Genomic DNA, 15,343 nt, shown 5'->3' with positions numbered 1-15,343 from the left:
AAAAATTTAGTCAGTTCTTCTTTATTTAGTAGAAATTGAATGACATTAGTATTTTATTTTAAACATCCATTTTTATGAAATCCATTATATGAGATGAATTTATGATTTATGCTACTTGTCTTAAATTATGACTGTAATGCTTGAACAAATTCTGAGTCAAAGCAAGCATGATTAACTCATTTAGCCGTAATGTTGGTTGTCCACTAAATCAAATATTAACAATTTCCGTAATTACACACAGACTATGTCTCAGTTTCACACCAGGGAAAGGTGACTATGCTTGTCATAAGAGGCGACTAACGGGATCTGGTGGTTAGGCTCGTTGACTTGGTTGATACATGTCATCATATCCCAAAGGTGTAGATCGATGCTCGTGATGGCAGTCACTGGATTGTCTGGTCTAGACTTGATAATTTACTGACTGGAATATAGCTGGAATATTGCTGATTGCAGCATTGAACAACAACAACAAAAATCATACTGGACACTAATTAAAATTTGAAATTGATGTCAGATCCTGGACCTTAACACTCTTTAATATTTCATCATATTTCAGATGTTATCCCACTCATAGTGATTGCTGGGTCTGAAAAACTTGTAATTTTTGTTCAGACATTTTTTGTTAGATCTTTGCAAATCACACAGAAAATGTCTTTATGAAAAGTTGATTGTTTGTAAATTAAAGCAATAAACCTTTTTCTACAATATCAAGAAATCTCTTTAAAAAGCAGAGTCCATTTTATGATTCCGACTAAATCATAAGCAGGTGTTTATGAATTACTATCAAAAAGTGATGTTACCATGTGTTGTGTTCATGCTGTGTTAGTGTTGTGTTCATGCTGTGTTAGTGCTGTGTTCATGCTGTAAGTGTTGTGTTCATGCTGTGTTAGTGTTGTGTTAGTGCTCTGTTCATGCTGTGTTAGTGTTGTGTTCATGCTGTGTTAGTGCTGTGTTCATGCTGTGTTAGTGCTGTGTTCATGCTGTGTTAGTGTTGTGTTAGTGCTGTGTTCATGCTGTGTTAGTGTTGTGTTAGTGCTGTGTTCATGCTGTGTTAGTGTTGTGTTAGTGCTGTGTTCATGCTGTGTTAGTGTTGTGTTCATGCTGTGTTCATGCTGTGTTAGTGCTGTGTTCATGCTGTGTTAGTGTTGTGTTCATGCTGTGTTAGTGTTGTGTTCATGCTGTGTTCATGCTGTGTTAGTGTTGTGTTAGTGCTCTGTTCATGCTGTGTTAGTGTTGTGTTCATGCTGTGTTAGTGCTGTGTTCATGCTGTGTTAGTGTTGTGTTCATGCTGTGTTAGTGCTGTGTTCATGCTGTGTTAGTGCTGTGTTCATGCTGTGTTAGTGTTGTGTTCATGCTGTGTTAGTGCTGTGTTCATGCTGTGTTAGTGCTGTGTTCATGCTGTGTTAGTGCTGTGTTCATGCTCTGTTCATGCTGTGTTAGTGTTGTGTTCATGCTGTTAGTGCTGTGTTCATGCTGTGTTAGTGTTGTGTTCATGCTGTGTTAGTGCTGTGTTCATGCTGTGTTAGTGCTCTGTTCATGCTGTGTTCATGCTGTAAGTGTTGTGTTCATGCTGTGTTAGTGCTCTGTTCATGCTGTGTTCATGCTGTAAGTGTTGTGTTCATGCTGTGTTAGTGCTCTGTTCATGCTGTGTTAGTGCTCTGTTCATGCTGTGTTAGTGTTGTGTTCATGCTGTGTTAGTGCTGTGATGGGTCTGGCGGTTGTTGCATTCAGATTGCAGTGTGCAGTTTCTGGAACCTTGGTGTCATGAGGTGAGGTGAGGTGAAATGGGGTTAAACGTTGTGTTCAAGATTATTTCACTCACACGATGACTTGCATGCAGGTGTGTGTCTGTGACTGCTTGTACTAATTTTGACTACAGCAGATTATTTTTAGAACCAGCCCACTGAAAAACCGTGCCACAGTTTGACATGGATAACCCGCTCAGACACAGTATGCTAACACCAACCTGACCAGACCTTGTTTCATCCCTTTTTATGCCGAGCGTGTTGTTGCTGATGATGAGATCTGTGGAGCCATTAATAATCTTCCAAAATCATGAAGTTGTCGAAACTAAAAGCCCAGATATAAGTGACTCATTTATTAATAAATGAGGAGATTGAGGAGCTTTTAATAGCCTGTAACATTTTGCCAGAATGAATAATTAAAGATTTCTCTGGATTTGAAATATGGCTTTCTCAAATCAATCGATTTCAAGTGACCCTGTGTCATGAAAGCTTTTCTTCATGGGTTTTGATGAAACAAGCATCAGTATTCAGTGATGGCAAGGACAGAAGATTCCCCCTGTTTTAAGGCATCTGCCCAGAGAGCAGATTGTTGGTGGTTCAGACCTCTGGCCAGTCACACCAAAAGATTTGTAGTTACCCTGCCGGGCATCAGGGCAGGGCGGGGCAGGGTGGGTCGGGTCGGGTCGGGGCAGGGTGGGGTGGGGCGTGTCAGGGCAGGGTGGGGGGCTGGGCGGGGCAGGGCATGGCAGGGGGGGGTGTGTATGTTGGGGGGGGGGGGGGGGGGGGGGCATGGTTATTATGCACTGACATCTTTTGTAAAAGAACTGTGGCACCAAAGTGAGAGTTGTATGAAAGCGAAACTGAGATTCAATGAATATACCATAAACTACGGTTATAACAAACACAAAGGCACCACTAATTTGAGTTCGTTATACCCGTCGTTCGTTACAAGCATTTATACAGCATATGTACAGCAAATGGTTGGGACAAAAAACATATGTTCTTGATATCCATTAGTCCGTTATAAGCCTGTTTGTTATAAACATAGTTCACTGAATTGGCACTGTCAAGACAGTAGTGAGTCAGAGAGAAGAGAGATTTCCTCAGTTCAGAGGACTGAGTGAATAGGGCTTAATGCTGCTTTTGACAATATTCCAGTAGTATCACGACCAGTGAGCAACTTAAGCAATGATGGTACTACAATGAAAGTTTGATGAGAACTGTGTGGCTGTTCCGCAGGATTATTTGTTGCAGACCCTGAAGAGAATGACAATGAAAACATAAATGAGGGTCTCAGAACCAAGGAATCTATGCCTCCACACTGTCCTGGGTGTTATATGAGCAAGATGAGAGCAGGAAGATTGAGCGCCTAAGTTCAGATGAATATTTTATGGTTCTCAAGCCACTGTGTGACCAGTTGGGTGAAAGATACTGCCACCATCAGTTGTTGTGTGAGGGCAACATGTGTGGTGTGGACTTACAGGATGTGTACCCAAGGCTTGCCATGGAGGATGGTTTAGCAGAGACGGAGTGAATAGCTTGCAGTGTCCTCTGATCATCGACTAAAATTGGATTGATTTCTTCATTTAAAAGCAATTGTAAGTTCACTAGAGTCAATGAGACAGGGCTGCTTTGGGTGTCGTATTGATTCTGTGGGAAAAGGGAGTGATTTGCTATGTCTGTTGAGTGATGTGGTTGTGTCTGTTGACAGAGGGTTGAGTGAGTGCTGTGTCTGTTGACAGAGGGTTGAGTGATGACTGTGTCTGTTTAGGGAGGGTTGAGTGAGTGCTGTGACTGTTGAGGGAGGGTTGAGTGATGACTGTGTCTGTTGAGGGAGGGTTGAGTGAGTGCTGTGTCTGTTGAGGGAGGGTTGAGTGAGTGCTGTGTCTGTTGAGGGAGGGTTGAGTGATGTGTCTGTGTCTGTTGAGGGAGGGTTGAGTGATGTGGCTGTGTCTGTTGAGGGAGGGTTCAGTGATGTGGCTGTGTCTGTTGACAGAGGGTTGAGTGATGGCTGTGTCTGTTGAGGGAGGGTTGAGTGAGTGCTGTGTCTGTTGAGGGAGGGTTCAGTGATGTGGCTGTGTCTGTTGAGGGAAGGTTCAGCGATGTGTCTGTGTCTGTTGAGGGAGGGTTCAGTGATGTGGCTGTGTCTGTTGAGGGAAGGTTCAGTGATGTGGCTGTGTCTGTTGAGGGAGGGTTCAGTGATGTGGCTGTGTCTGTTGAGGGAGGGTTCAGTGATGTGGCTGTGTCTGTTGAGGGAGGGTTCAGCGATGTTGCTGTGGCTGTTGAGGGAAGGTTCAGTGATGCTCAGCCGTTTCATGATACATGTGGGGTCAGTTGTGCACTTTGTGATAAAAACGTGAATCTTGGCACAGTTGTAGGTGATGACATTCAAAATATTTTCGGATATCAGGCCACTCAAAAAAATCCAATGTTGGCACCAAATCCAAAATGGCCACCACGGAGGAATGTAATGTGAACATTACAACCTAAATATATAAACAAAAAAGAACTTTTTGGAATATATTTTCCCAACACTGCAACTGTAAAGTTAATAATTTTATCACTATAGACTATTCATGTTGATTTAGTTAATCTAAAATGTTTAAAAAAGTGCATTTTTTCCAGCATATCTTTAAGACATACTCCATGAGGGCCAATTAACTATATATTGTCTACCCATATGGTGAATACAATGACAACGACAGAATATTTAAAGAACAGAATTTGCATTTATTAAAAAATGCTGCAAATGGAATCAGGCAAGGACATGAACAGCCTGATATCAGAATCTGACTACACTACCACAAGCGTCTAAGTCATGCCAAGAGCTTCTGAGATGTAGCTGTAAGTCTGAGAGCGGATGCAGAGCAAGGTGTGACTGTGTTGTGCTACGTTTGATGAGTACACCACTTTGCAAATGTGATCACATTTAATTGTCACTAGCCAACCAAAACATTAGCCATGTTCAAACATATTTCAAGAGACACAGATTTGGTTCTTTAAAAGTTCTGTTATTTACCATATGAATATTCAATATTTGCACAGTTAGTTGGCTTTAATGATGTGTCTTAAAGATTTACCTAAAAAGGAAAGAAATGCATATTCTTTTAATTTGTTCACAATTTTGATTACCTAAATCAATACAAATAGTCTGCTTTAGTATAGTTATTTAATTTAAAGATGTAGTGTTTGGTAAATTTATATTCCTAAATGTTCATTTTTCATAATATATTTAGGTTGTGGGTCATTCTCCATGAATCCCAACATACACGTACACCAACTCATTGTTAAATACAGTGTTGTGGCTAGGCAGTAGCAGGAACAATGTACAACTCTATCACTGAATCCCAACATACACGTACACCAACTCATTGTTAAATACAGTGTTGGTGGGTAGGCAGTAGCAGGAACAATGTACAACTCTATCACTGAATCCCAACATACACATACAACAACTCATTGTTAAATACAGTGTTGTGGCTAGGCAGTAGCAGGAACAATGTACAACTCTATCACTGAATCCCAACATACACGTACACCAACTCATTGTTAAATACAGTGTAGGGGGGAGGCAGTAGCAGGAACAATGTACAACTCTTTCACTGAATCCCAACATACACGTACACCAACTCATTGTTAAATACAGTGTTGGTGGGTAGGCAGTAGCAGGAACAATGTACAACTCTATCACTGAATCCCAACATACACATACAACAACTCATTGTTAAATACAGTGTTGGTGGGTAGGCAGTAGCAGGAACAATGTACAACTCTATCACTGAATCCCAACATACACGTACACCAACTCATTGTTAAATACAGTGTTGGTGGGTAGGCAGTAGCAGGAACAATGTACAACTCTATCACTGAATCCCAACATCCACATACAACAAATCATTGTTAAATACAGTGTAGGTGGGTAAGCTGTAGCAGGAACAATGTACAACTCTATCACTGAATCCCAACATACACGTACAACTCATTGTTAAATACAGTGTTGTGGCTAGGCAGTAGCAGGAACAATGTACAACTCTATCACTGAATCCCAACATACACGTACAACAACTCATTGTTAAATACAGTGTAGGTGGGTAAGCTGTAGCAGGAACATTGTACAACTCTATCATTGAATCCCAACATACACGTACAACTCATTGTTAAATACAGTGTTGTGGCTAGGCAGTAGCAGGAACAATGTACAACTCTATCACTGAATCCCAACATACAAGTACACCAACTCATTGTTAAATACAGTGTTGGTGGGTACGCTGTAGCAGGAACAATGTACAACTCTATCATTGAATCCCAACATACACGTACAACAACTCATTGTTAAATACAGTGTAGGTGGGTAAGCTGTAGCAGGAACATTGTACAACTCTATCACTGAATCCCAACATACACGTACAACTCATTGTTAAATACAGTGTTGTGGCTAGGCAGTAGCAGGAACAATGTACAACTCTATCACTGAATCCCACAACATGGTTCAATGAAATATTCACACAAAGTAAAGGTCAGCAGCCTTTTTAGCAATAAGCTGGATGATAGCAGCTGGGTAAAAGAAGCTATTTTCAGTCTTGGGTATTTTTATCATTGGCAGATTACTGTATTTTCATGAGTATAATGCACACTTTCTTTTCCCAAAAGACAGCTGTGTAGAAAGGGTGTGCATTATACACGCCAGCGTTTTGATGTTTTTTCCCCAAATGCAAAGACATTTCAGTGAGCACATAACACCGGAAATACCATGTCAACAAATCTGTTCTGGAGTTCACAATGTAATTATACTGTCTGGTTATAAAAGTGTTCATTGTATATCTGGACTTACGTTTGTAACTTTTTTCATTAATTTTATTCAAAATTTCTTTCAATATTGTTAAAATAAAAATTTGGTGAAATCGTGTGTGAAGTAATCAGTAGATCGCACAACTCACAGTTATATACAGCAACCACAGTCAGATTACCGATATTGACGCCTTGAAACAAACTTAAGTTGGCAGAGAATGGATACATATATCTTAAATGCCATACTTTGTCTTGTTAAAAGTCATATTTGTTTTAGTTTGACGATTCTATGTCAATATATAGCTCTCACGATCACGAGCATGGGAGCCTCAACAGTGACTAGTCAAATTGTTCCATGCAGAAAAAAAATATCCGGCAATAGCAGTCAGCTACAACGAAGTGCTATGCTTATGGTTATTATTATTTTAAATATATATGGTAAAAGCTGCAACTAAAATAACATCATATTGGAATATATTATTCATGATACAATAATAGCATCAGAGGTATTGACATCCTTGAGATGTCCAAGGGTATAATGGAGACAGCTTTTATTGATCAATAGCGAGGACCTTTAACTGTCATAGAAGTACGTTGTAGGGCCATTTACTTAGAAATGGAGTAAGCCTTTAATTGTCACAGAGCTGTTGATGGTCTTTTACTGAGAAATGGACAGGGCCTTTAACTTTTACAGAAATGGGAAGGGCCTTCCAATGAGAATGGAGCAAACTTTTAACTGTTATCAAACTTGGAACTGTCACGGATGTTGGAGGGACTTTCACTGTGAAATGGAGTAGACATTAACTGTCACAGAAATGGTGAGGATCTTTTATTGAGAATGGTGTAGGCCTTTAATGTTGCATAATAAGGAAGGATGCAAAACTGTGACAGAAATGGGAGGGCCTTTTGCTGAGAAATGGGAGGGACTTTTGCTGAGAAATGGGAGGGCCTTATGCTGAGAAATGGGAGGGACTTTTGCTGAGAAATGGGAGGGCCTTATGCTGAGAAATGGGAGGGCCTTATGCTGAGAAATGGGAGGGACTTTTGCTGAGAAATGGGAGGGCCTTATGCTGAGAAATGGGAAGGCCTTTTGCTGAGAAATGGGAAGGCCTTTTGCTGAGAAATGGACAAGGCGTTTACCTGTCTTAGAAATGGAGAGGATCTTTTATTGAGAATGGTGTAGGCCTTTAATGTTGCATAATAAGGAAGGGTGCAAAACAGTGACAGAAATGGGAGGGCCTTTTGCTGAGAAATGGGAGGGCCTTTTACTGAGAATAGACAAGGTTTTTACCTGTCTTAGAAATGGAGAGGATCTTTTATTGAGAATGGTGTAGGCCTTTAATGTTACACAATAAGGAAGGATGCAAAACAGTGACAGAAATGGAGAGGGCCTTTTGCTGAGAAATGGGAGGGCCTTTTACTGAGAATAGACAAGGTTTTTACCTGTCTTTGAAATGGAGAGGGCCTTTTGCTGAGAAATGGACCAGGCTTTTACCTGTCTTAGCAATGGAGAGGGCCTTTCCTTATTGCAGAAATGGGAAGCATCATGAGAACTGTCATTAAATTTGAAGGGCCTTCAATATTCACTTTTAAGGAGAGGGCATTTGATTGTCACAGAAGTAGGTGTTGCTGAGTTGGTTGGTTGTCATTATACGAATTTGATAATTACCCTTTATATTTTCGTTACCATAACTACGTTTGCATAGTTTGTTTGTTTGTTGTTTAACGCCGCACTCAGCAATATTCCAGCTATATGACGGCGGTCTGTAAATAATCGAGTCTGGAACAGACAATCCAGTGATTAATATCATGAGCATTGATCCACGCAATTGGGATTGATGACATGCATCAACCAAGTCAGCAAGTCTGACCATCCGATCCCGTTAGTCGCCTTTTATGACAAGCATAGTCACCTTTTACGGGAAGCATGGGTTGCTGAAGAGCTACTCTACCCCGGAATCTTCACGGGTCAACTTTTGCTGAGAAATGGGAAGGCCTTTAAATGGAGAGTGTTGTAACTGTGACAGAAACATGGTGAGTCTCTTACTGTGACAGACAAGGGAATGTCTTTAACTGTGAAAAAAGGAATGGGCCTTTAACTGTGACAGAAAAGGAGAGGGCCTTTAATGGGAGAATGCCTTTAACAGAAAAGGGCAGGGTACAAAGCGCTGCTGATTGATACTCAAGGCAGAAATGTGGAAAGGATTTGGAATATTTTTGATTGTTTTCATCAAACAGATGTTTCAGCACAAATCACCCACAGACAATGTGCCGTGAAAGCAAACAGAGTGATCTGAGGCGTCTTCATCTACTTAGGAGGGATAAATCTGGAGCTACTATGCCTGTGACTCATCCCGCGGGTCTACTAGCTTTAGATAACTCATTTTGTGTCGTCATCTTCTGTCCTATCATGAGCAGATTCTCCAACTAGGCTCAATGGTTAATCCGCGATGAAAGTTAGATAAGATCCCCTCTTGGATGTAACGAAGGCAAGCCTGTGGTTCTATAGCCTCCACAAGTTGGCTCAGAAATGCAAAAACAGGATATTCTCTTGGAAGGAGATACAATTTGATTAAGGTAAAGAATTTAGGGCATGTATGTAGGGCCCCAGGGACCCCTAGTTATTCATTTATTATCCAATTTAGTTGAGCTGTTCGCAGTAATATCACAGATATGGGAGAATTATATTTGTTTTTATCTATGCGCAAATGGAAATCGTATTTCAATAAGTATTTTTTATTTTATGGAAAGTGCTTTGATTGGAGCGGAATTTTCAAGATTATTAAATTTTATACCAGTTGGTTCTCTAAAGGCTTAGCTCTGGGTGAGAGATGCTCTCTGGTTAAGGAAGACGATTTGTCAGTCGAGATCGAGATGCTGTTGAATTCTGTAAGTATTGTGGAAGCAGTGTTGTATTAGTAATGTAGCACTTTAAATTCATTGATTATTTAAGCTGATTGTGATCTTTATGGTGGCTGGGTTGTGAAGCAGGTTTGGTTTTGTGGATGTGCTCTGATCTGGAAATATTTTGCAAACAAGCAAACCAGCTGTGAACAGTAGCAGTATGCCCATTGATTGTGATGATGATCATGATGATGATGATGATGAAGACGATAATATTTCTACCATACTGTGTATTTATTATGATACCTGAGTTTGATGACGAGCACCTCCGAACAGCGAGGCTGTAATTTAATCACCAAGTCTCTCCTTGATTGTTTCATCACGATCCAGAAATCTAACAAATTGTCTGAGTTGGTTGTTTCATTCGCTGTTTTAACGCTATACCGACCAATGATGCAGGTAACATTCATGTGTTGTCATGCATGTGTGAAACAGCCTGTTACCTGAGGTAATTACCTGTGTATGCTCATGCATTCTCACAGGTGCAAATATCACCTGAGTTTGGGGGGGGGGGCTCAAAATATTGCTGTTTATTCGACTTTATTGAGATATGTGTTGACGGGTTAATTATTTAATATATGTACAGCATTATTTTTGCTTGGAATAGTTCAAAGCTATGAAACGGGATGAGTATTGGAAGGTTGCGATTTTTTAATTAGAAGTATTTGTTGTTCAACAGATGATTTCTTTAGATAGCATCTGATGCCCCTGATGACGTATGTGAATCTGTACTGATCTGATAACTGGTTGAACAAGGCTGATATCTAGCAAAGACTGCGTTGATCCTCCCTTTGACATGTGTACCATATTCGACGTAATAAGCGCCCCGCTCTAATAAGCGCCCAGGGGGATATTTGTTAATATATTGGCAAGTGAACAGTAATAAGCACCTTTTCCGATTGATCAATGTACACAAGATGTATTTATTCGTGTATAATATGCACTCGTGTGTTATATTGGCAATTAAATTCTCGAAAATAAGTCTAACGTGTACAATACGCACAGATTCATCTTTTATATCATTTCAGGCTGTCAGCATAAACAACAAAATTTACATCTTTCAACTCTGTTTTTTTTTCTCACCAAATTTATATTCTAATAAGAGCCCCCAATTTCTAATTTTGAGAGCGCCCTGGGCACTTATTACGTCAAATACGGTAAGTTGGAATGTCATGTTATGTCTTGCCAGGAACCCTTTATTGTTAGCTAAGATAGGCTCAATTGGTTTCAGCTCACAATGTCTGACTGGCATAAGAGAATATGTTGTGATGCCAACACATATGTCTTGTACTTTACTGGTTTCTTATTCAAGCAAAGTTTCTCCTTGAGTTGAACTTTTGTTTCAGATGGTCTGAAGTCGACATTGCAAGATGTCAGATATTCCTGCATGGTCACCTTCAGACTACTCATGGTTGGTGCCTCAGTATCTGGTTCCTGACATTATATTACAATGGGACTGGGGTTGTTCAGATTGGGCAGTAGCTGATGTTCCAACAAGTCTATGAACACATCACCTTTCATTTCCTTTTGAGAATCACCAGTTTTCTTTTTCGCCTCGAAAACTCGCTCACATCCATCAATATGCCCTGAATCACTGGTTCTGGCGTGCAAAACAATGACACAATCACCTTTACCTGATGGGACAATGGGTGCTTTTTGTCCATCTGACAGTAGCCACATGTAGTCAGTGGAATGATTCTTATACACCCAGGTTTCATCAAGCTAAATGACCTGGAAGCCCTGACTGCGATAGTTGTGAAGGGTGTAGAGATAATGTGATGTCATAGACAGGATAGAAGAGTTTCCCCTGAAAACTGCTCGGTCATCGCAATGCGGCAGCGTATCCCATCTTGTGGAGGGCATATTATTATTGTAGTCTCGTAAACTTTAGTTGGAGGTACCTTCTACTCATAAAGGTCATAAAGCTATGAACTTGCTGATTTTGTTCAATTTTTTATCCTGTAAAATAGTTGATAGGACTCCCTGTGACTGAAATACTTAACATCGGGGTTAAATGGGCCCCCCCCCACCCCGGGGGGTGACCATTATAATGGTCACTAATCCGTGAGCCTCCCAGACAGATCGGAGGTATCACATGTGTGCTTTAGCATTTTCTCAGCCAGCAGTGACCCAGATCTCAATCCCAGCAGTGACACAGTGAACTATATCTGTGAGACATCCCAGAAAATGCAGCAATAGATACCCATATATATCTTGTCTCGTATTCCCAAAGGACCCATATTCTGCCAGCAGCCAGCTTGTCTGACCCTGAATGTGATGAAAGACTGTTGATATGGGAATAATTACCTCTATAATATTACTTCAGGAAGAATAAATAACCTTTGAAGTACAATGATTTGTGATTCTGTAGAATATGAGTACCTTGTTTATGTCCGTGTTGGAAAATGAGTCCTTGCAGGCTCTCAGCTCGTAGTGTTCCCTTGGTGTACTGACCACCTTCAATCTGGATGTGTATAACTGACCAGTGTTCAAACTGCCATCACATATCTAACACATTGTATACCTAGCTCTCAATGTGTACTCACCAGTGTTAACACAATGTAGAACCAGTTCTCTTTGTGTTCTGATCAATGTTATTACGATGTTGAACAAGTTCTCTTTATGTTTTGATCAGTGTTAACACAATGTAGAACCAGTTCTCTTTATGTTCTGATCAGTGTTAATACAATGTAGAACTAGTTCTCATTATGTTTTGATTAGTGTTAACACAATGTATAACCAGTTCTCTTTTACTCTTTATGTTTTGATCAGTGTTAACACAATGTAGAACCAGTTCTCTTTTACTCTTTATGTTTTGATCAGTGTTAACACAATGTAGAACCAGTTCTATTTGTGTTCTGATTAGTGTTAACACAATGTAGAACCAGTTCTCTTTGTGTTCTGATCAATGTTATTATGATGTTGAACAAGTTCTCTTTATGTTTTGATCAGTGTTAACACAATGTAGAACCAGTTCTCTTTTACTCCTTATGTTTTGATCCGTGTTAACACAATGTAGAACCAGTTCTCTATGTGTTCTGATCAGTGTTAACATAATGTAGAACCAGTTCTCTTTGTGTTCTGATAACTGTTAACACAATGTAGAACCAGTTCTCTTTGTGTTCTGATCAGTGTTAACACAATGTAGAACCAGTTCTCTTTGTGTTCTGATCAGTGTTATTACAATGAAGAACAAGTTCTCTTTATGTTTTGATCAGTGTTAACACAATGTAGAACTAGCTGCCAGTGTGTACTGATCAGTGTTAACACAATGTAGAACTAGCTGCCAGTGTGTACTGACTAGTGTTTTCTCTCCATCACATATCTAACACAATGTAGAACTAGCTCCCAGTGTGTACTGATCAGTGTTAACACAATGTAGAACTAGCTGCCAGTGTGTACTGACTAGTGTTTTCTCTCCATCACATATCTAACACAATGTAGAACCAGCTTCCAGTGTGTACTGATCAGTGTTTTCCCTCCATCACATGTCTAACACAATGTAGAACTAGCTCCCAGTGTGTACTGACTATCTAACACAATGCTGTGTTGTGTGCAGGCCCTGCCCCACGCCTAGTTGCTTGTTATGAGCAGAGACAAAGGTAAGACTTAATTGATTGCAGCCCAGTCTGCGGTGCGTTGTCGACGTTGCTGTCAACGATGTTGCAGGACAGCAGGAGTGATAGATGTGGGGTCGTTGAAGTGTAGGTTCATTTGCATGCAGAATTAAGTACAATATTAACAAGCCTTGCTATAGCCTTATTTACTGTAGTTATGCCCTAAAGCTAGACATTATTTTTCTTCAGATATGGAGCTGGAGCTGTCTGATGCCACAAATTGATAACGGTTGGCTCACCCAAATGCCATTCATTCAAGATTTAATATGGAAGGATCGGAGAACATCAGGGCTTGTTATACCATATTCTCAGCAGGAACTGAAATGATATTTCATGGTGGGAATTGACGACCAGTGAGGGTTTGGTTTGGGATTGTTTGATGGGAAAATGCCAAACACATTCAAGGCTTGACAGAGGCACACTCTTTGTTAAAGAGTATTGAATGATTACATGTGTGAAGAGGCAGAGGCTTTGTAAAGGTGGCTGACAGAGAAGATCCCTACTCCACTGCACTGACTGAAGTGATTGTATACAGTAGGGTGTATTACATTGGATTACTGCTCTGCCGGAGAAGATCCCTACTCCATTGCACTGACTGAAGTGATTGTGTATTACAGTAGGGTGTATTACATTGGATGACGGCTCTGGCAACGCTCTTCAGAAATAGAACATTGATATCAACAACTGTGCATTTGGATTAATGAGGAATCAAGTTGACTGTCAGTTGCCTTCGATACTAGTTATACACATGTTCTAGAAGGTAAGAAATTGGATATTTCTGAGAAGAGAGAAGACAATTGTAATATTAGTGTGCTTTGGATATCTTGTGTTGTGTAACAAGCAGTTCAAGGATACCGTGTTTATGTTTCTTGGGCTTCCTTTCATTGAAATTCATTGTGTTACCAGGGAATAAGAGTCACCTTGAACAAGCTTGTTTTACAATGACTTTTGGACCTGGATAACCTTGCCAAGACGTTTTGTGCCAGTGTCGTATAGGTCCTGGTTGAAACTCTATTTCATGCTGCAACTTGTAACAATTGAACAAGACATGCATTTTTTTGTGAAACTTTGAAACAAGTGATATTTTTTTTTACCCAGAAACCTACGAGTCTAAAGTTTCCTTTCTGAGACCTTCGAAATCAAATCTGTGATTACTGGTAATCAGATGTTTCTTCGTGGACAGGACCCTTCTGTTCCCTCTTCCAACAAGCTGGAGCCATCAGTAGAACACCACAGCAGTGAGATGAGATATTTTGATAATGGCTTCCTTGTTCAAGAGTGATTTGGTTTGGGGAAAGTGATACTACACACCTCCACGTATACAATACAGGTCCATAGATGACCTTGATGACCGTGACGAAGGTGTGACTTTCTAGGAGGCCTTCAACCATGCCATCAGGGTGTAACCTCAGACCCCAGGACAAGTGCAATGGTGGCACAGGATGTGTCATGACCTCGAATCACACGGAAGGCATGGTAGGGAAAGATGTGGAGAAGGGGGACGACCCGACTTTGCTCGGGTTCCTTCCACGAATGTCTGTACAGGAAGTTCCGGCATCGTGGTGGACGAGCAGAGAGAAGTATCTCATGGCTGTGTGTACACTGCTCTTCCTGGCATGCATCGCTTTTATTGCTGTAGCATTTACAAGGTCTGGTAAGGAGGTGTATTTTTGCTAGTTTCCATATTTGGTTTGAAGATTAGAGTGAGTGAGGTGGGTTTAACACCACTTTTGACAGTAAGCCAGTTATATCACAGGGTGTCAGTTTAATATTGGAGGAAAGCCTAAAGTATTGCAGGTCTTTGACATTTACCACTTTAGCATAATCTATGAGCTTAGGTATGGTGCTGACAAACCTAGAAACATAAATCAGGGTGAACCAGGATTCGAACTCACAATCATAAGTTTCTGAATGCCCAAGGGACGCAACGCTGCACAGCGAAGTGTGGGGCCTTGGTCAGCTGGGCCACCTGGGCCCACCTTGAAGGAAAGTCCATTGTGTTCATGCAGATAAACTGGGTTTAAGTGTCCACAGTGTGATGAGTGTTGGTTGGGTGATGGCAAGGGTAGATGGTTTATACATCAGGTTATATATCAGCTAGATAAATGACATAACAGTTAGGTTACATTACAGCAATAAATGTTACACAGGTTATGTATCAGATAGACAGGTTATGCACCAGGTAGATTGGCTACATAACAGTTAGATAGGTTTCATAACAGCAATATATGTTACATATCAGCTGGATAGGTAACATAACAGCTAGATAGCAAAATATTAAGCTACATA

At 40.5% G+C, this 15,343-nt stretch overlaps 1 protein-coding gene across 5 annotated transcripts in view; it reads left to right on the top strand.

The window, feature by feature from the left end:
• LOC124152356 (neprilysin-1-like) overlaps positions 1-15,343 on the top strand; it is an 87,568-nt gene that overhangs the window by 33,032 nt on the left and 39,193 nt on the right. For 4 of the 5 annotated variants that reach the window (XM_046525278.2, XM_046525279.2, XM_046525277.2 and 1 more), the window contains one exon: positions 13,244-14,708. In XM_046525278.2, the coding sequence (XP_046381234.1) occupies positions 14,444-14,708 (265 nt within the window). In that variant the 5' untranslated portion in view covers positions 13,244-14,443. Of the gene's footprint in view, positions 1-13,071; positions 13,142-13,243; positions 14,709-15,343 lie in introns of those variants that run through there. The other variant, XM_046525280.2, reaches the window with a different exon arrangement.

This window comes from Haliotis rufescens, unplaced genomic scaffold (assembly GCF_023055435.1).
Source record: "Haliotis rufescens isolate VD_foot unplaced genomic scaffold, xgHalRufe1.0.p SCAF_13, whole genome shotgun sequence".
Lineage (NCBI taxonomy): Eukaryota > Metazoa > Mollusca > Gastropoda > Lepetellida > Haliotidae > Haliotis > Haliotis rufescens.
This window is presented reverse-complemented; position numbering and strand designations above follow the sequence as displayed.